The sequence below is a fragment of the Colobus angolensis genome, unplaced genomic scaffold, assembly GCF_000951035.1.
Source record: "Colobus angolensis palliatus isolate OR3802 unplaced genomic scaffold, Cang.pa_1.0 Scaffold30, whole genome shotgun sequence".
Lineage (NCBI taxonomy): Eukaryota > Metazoa > Chordata > Mammalia > Primates > Cercopithecidae > Colobus > Colobus angolensis.
Window position 1 is genome coordinate 8,055,103 of NW_012116266.1, and position 4,845 is coordinate 8,059,947.

At 50.4% G+C, this 4,845-nt stretch overlaps 1 protein-coding gene and 1 pseudogene across 2 annotated transcripts in view; one reads left to right on the forward strand and one right to left on the reverse strand.

Annotated features, from left to right (window-relative positions):
• CFLAR (CASP8 and FADD-like apoptosis regulator) overlaps positions 1-4,845 on the reverse strand; it is a 59,545-nt gene that overhangs the window by 36,970 nt on the left and 17,730 nt on the right. The window contains exons 4-6 of the mRNA XM_011950009.1: positions 2,998-3,141; positions 719-823; positions 197-592 (exon numbers count right to left, since the gene is read on the reverse strand). Of these exons, the coding sequence (XP_011805399.1) occupies positions 197-592; positions 719-823; positions 2,998-3,141 (645 nt within the window). The remainder of the gene's footprint in view (positions 1-196; positions 593-718; positions 824-2,997; positions 3,142-4,845) is intronic.
• LOC105517409 lies at positions 8-1,795 on the forward strand (annotated as a pseudogene). Its single transcript, XR_001002666.1, has one exon. The product of XR_001002666.1 is annotated as an inosine-5'-monophosphate dehydrogenase 1 pseudogene (transcript).

Genomic DNA, 4,845 nt, shown 5'->3' on the forward strand with positions numbered 1-4,845 from the left:
CGGCGGCGTTTATGTCGGGTCCCACGGGGTCTCGCAGCAGCATGGCGGACTACCTGATCAGCGGCCGCACCAGCTACACGCTCGAGGACGGGCTCACCGCACAGCAGCTCTTCGCCAGCGACGAGGGACTCACCTACAACAACTTCCTGATTCTCCCAGGATTCATAGACTTCATAGCTGATGAGGTGGACCTGACCTCAGCCCCGACCCGATGGTCACGCTGAAGACGCCACTGATCTCCTCCCCCATGGACAGTGTGACAGAGGCTGACATAGCCATCGGCATGGCTCTGATAGGAGGTATTAGTTTCATTCACCACAACTGCACTCCAGAGTTTCAGGCCAGTGAGGTGCGGAAGGTCAAGAAGTTTGAACAGGGCTTCACCACAGACCCCGTGGTGCTGAGTTCCTCGCACACTGTGCATGATGTGCTGGAGGCCAAGATGCGGCATGGCTTCCCTGGCATCCCCATCACGGAGACGGGCACCATGGGCAGCAAGTTGGTGAGCATCGTCGCCTCCCGAGACATCGACTTTCTTGCTGAGAAGGACCACACCACCCTCCTCAGTGAAGCGATGACGCCAAGGATCGAGCTAGTGGTGGTTCCAACAGGTGTGATGTTGAAAGAGGCAAACGAGATCCCACAGCTTAGCAAGAAAGGGAAGCTGCCTATTGTCAATGATCGAGATGAGCTGGTGGCCATTATCACCGACACCCACCTGAAGAAGAACCGAGACTACCCTGCGGCCTCCGAGGATTCCCATAAGCAGGTGCTGTGCAGGGCAGCTGTGGGCACCCGTGAGGATGACAAATACTGCCTGGACCTGCCCACCCAGGTAGGCGTCAACGTCATAGTCTTGAACTCGTCCCAAGGGAACTCAGTGTATCACATTGCCATGGTGCATTACATCAAACAAAAGTACCCCTACCTCCAGGTGATTGCTGGGAACGTGGTGACAGCAGCCCAGACCAACAACCTTATTGACACTGGCGTGGACAGGCTACGCATGGGCATGGGCTGCGGCTCCATCTACATCACCCAGGAAGTGATGGCCTGCGGTTGGCCCCAAGGCACTGCTGTGTACAAGGTGTCCAAGCATGCCCAGCACTTTGGTGTGCCCATGATAGCCAATGGCAGCATCCAGACCATGGGGCATGTGTCAAAGCCCTGGCCCTTGGAGCCTCCACAGTGATGATGGGCTCCTTGCTGACCGCCACCAAGAAGCCTGGCGAGTACTTCTCAGACGGAATGCAGCTCAAGAAGTATCGGGGCATGGGCTCACTGGATGCCATGCAGAAGAGCAGCAGCAGCCAGAAACAATATTTCAATGACAGGGATAAGGTGAAGACCATGCAGGGTGTCTTGGGCTCCATCCAGGACCAAGGAGCCATTCAGAAGTTCATGCCCTACCTCATAGTGGGCATCCAGCATGGCTGCCAGGATATCGGGGCCTGCAGCCTGTCTGTCCTTCGGTCCATGATGTGCTCAGGGGAGCTCAAGTTTGAGAAGCGGACCATGTCGGCCCAGATCGAGGGTGGCGTCCATGGCCTGCACTCTTATGAGAAGCGACTGTACTGAGGACAGCGGTGCAGGGCGAGGTGGTGGAGGGAGTGCACCCCAGTGTCCACCTTCGGGCACAGCCTCCCTCCATCACTGAGTGGTCCACAGATTTGCACTACAGGTTCCCCAGCTCCTTTCCAGGGAGACAAGAGGGGAGGCTCTGAGGGGTCTGCAGCCACCCTCACTGGGCATCCCCTGCAGAGTCAGGACTGCTCCCTGGGCTAGGCTGCCCTGGGATCCCCCCTGAACCCAGCCAGCCGGGCTCTCAGGCCCTGCACCTGCCTCAGGTCTTTCTTGCTGCAGCCTGCTCCAGCCCAGCCCCCACCCCAGGGGCAGGAGGCTCCTCCTGGCCTTCTCCTGTAGGGCACCTCCCTGTCCCCAGTCCCTCAGGAAATGGTGCTCTTCTGGCCCTGCCTCTGGCCCTTCCCGGGCGGCTGCCCCCTCAGCCATGTGGCATTTCTGAGCTCCTGACCTAGGGCAAGGGGAGGTCTCTGCCCCCTTCCCTGGCCCTGGGCTACCCTTGGGTCCTGCTCCTCAAGCCACTCCCCAGTCCCTCGCCCTAGGGAGGAGGCCGCCCTGGTCATGGCTGCCTGCCTGTTATTCCTGACTCACCACCATCCCCAGGTGTACCATTCCTGCCCTCTCCTCAGCTGCAGTTGAAGGCTTTAACTTTGCACACTTTGGGATCACTGTTGAGTCACTGTGTGTTAAATAATCGGAATAAATCAAGTAGCTCTCAAAAGACAAACAAAAAAAAAGAATGGAGTATAAATGCTACTTCTGTTCTCGATCTTTGATCAGTCATTTAGAGTGTGTTGGGGTGGAAGAGTGCTCTATAGATCAATGAGTCTCAGCCATGCCCTTTAGGCTGTGATGCTATGGTGGCAGTGAACTTGCTAACAGAGCCGAAGCTGAGGTTGAGTCTAAAAGACAATGAGGGATGCAAGTAAGGGAGAAGGCCAATGTGAGTCTGGTCCTTTTTATCAAGGAAGAAATCGAATGTGCTCTTTTCTATAAGGAGGTTTTATGAAATTTGGGACACATGCAAGGAAAGTATGAGACCCAAGTGACATCACCCGAAGTTGGATAGTGGTTGTGAGGCCAAATACCAGAGCAAGGCAGTAGGGTTCAGCATACATGCAAAACTCCTGAATGTCTATAGCTCTGCCAGCCTGTGCAGATCCCAGACTCTTTCTTGAAGACTGAAATGTTAAGAACTGCTTGGCAGCATTTTGCAGAGATCATGAATATACAGGGCAATGGAGTTGGCATATCTGGGATATGAAGAATATAAAGGGACGTGATTTCTAGCCACAAGCTAAAGGGGGCTTTGGTCATCCGGGTTCCATTCCATCCACTTATCCAACAAATGAATCTTTACCAGTCACGCCCCGCCCCGTGCACAGAGTACTTCCTCTAGGCCACTGAGAGGCCAACATTCTTACCAGACTGCTTGTATTTCTGGATTTTTGTCTTCAGGTCTATTCTGTGGATGTTCTTTAGGCATTTTTCTAATAAATCCAGTTGATCTGGGGCAACCAGATTTAGTTTCTCCAACTCAACCACAAGGTCTAAGAAACTCTAAGAGAACAACCAACAAAAAACAAATGTCAATAGAGCTAGCTAGACCAGGTGCAGTAGCCCATGCCTGTAATTCCAGCACTTTGGGAGGCTAAGGCGGGAAGATTGCTTGAGCCCAAGAGTTTGAGACCAGCCTGAGCAAAATAGCGAGACCTCCATCTCTACAAAAAATAAAAAAATAAGCTGAGTGTGGTGGCATACACCTGTGGTCCCAGCTACTCGGGAGACAGAGGTGGAGGATCACTTGAACCCAGAGGTCAAGGCTGTAGTGAGCAATGATTGCGCCATGGCACTCCAGCCTAGGCAGCAGAGTGAGACCCTGTCTCCAAATAAAAAAAAAAAATAGAGCTGACTAATAAGCCCCACATGCAAACCTCAGTCCATGTGATTTATAGCAGTAAGAAAATGTGACAAGATGAGCCCTTTCAGTGACCTTCAGTGATCTTAAACCAGATATCTCTGTCATGAGCAACTTAGACTCCTGATTTTTACTCAGAACAGAGGTGGTGGTAAGTTTTTTGGTCATCAATCTGCTCCTTGGTTGCAGACAGACACGTGTGCCATGTTGTGTCATTGAGAAGGACCGTGAAAGAGCAGCGCTGAAAAGAGAACCCTCCTGAGTTTATTATTTTCCAAAAGGCCAGGCTGGTCTCATAGTGAAAAACTTCTAAGGGCTTCTCTGAAAAAGGGAGAAGGAAGGTAGCTGGGGAAAGACTTTATGAGAAAAATCACATGATATAAAGTTTCCAAAATATTTGAATCAGTGCTGGACCTTCCAACTCATTCTGACCTTCTGACTCAGGGGGTTATAAAAAAGCGAAATTACAACAAGGTTTGAGTGTTCTGCTATTCATTTACCTTGGGCCACAGTGATTATGAACAAACTATAGTTCAGAAACAGGCATTGCTTTGGGATCTATTTCCTTTGCATTTAACATTTGGTTACTGAAGTGCTATCTTTATTTTTGAAAATAATAATCATAATTTAAATATATAAAAATGACTGAGAGAGACAATTACTAGCAGAAACCAAAAAGGGAGTTCTAGTTTCATTTTCCTTCCCATTTTGCGTTTAATGGGACTTAAGAAACAAAACTAAAATCATTAGGAACATGAGGAAATTCTCAAGCAATGACTTATCTGAATCATCAGAGGCAGGCACTGGCCTGCCAATTTTGAGGACCTATTGTCATGTTTTAGAAACAATAGGTTCTCAGACATTTCCTGGCCTATCCTTAGGTCAACAGTACCACGTAGGGCCAACTGGAATGTTGTTTTTATTTATTTATTTATCTATTTTGAGATGGAGTCTTGCTCTGTAGCCCAGGCTGGAGTGCAATAGCACAATCTTGGCTTACTGCAACCTCTGCCTCCTGAGTTCAAGCAATTCTCATGTCTCAGCCTCCCAAATAGCTGGAATTACAGGCGCCCACCACCATGCCCAGCTAATTTTTGTATTTTTAGTAGAGATGAGGTTTTGCCATGTTGGCCAGGCCGGTCTTGAACTCCTGACCTCAAGTGATCTGCCCGGCTTGGCCTCCCAAAGTGCTGGGATTACAGGCATGAGCCACTGTGCTAGGCCAACTGGAGTTTAAATATTTTTCTTTTTTGTTGTTGTTTTTTTGAGACAGAGTCTTGCTCTGTCGCCCAGGCTGTAGTGCAATGGCGCAATCTCGGCTCACTGCAACCTCCGCCTCCTGGGTT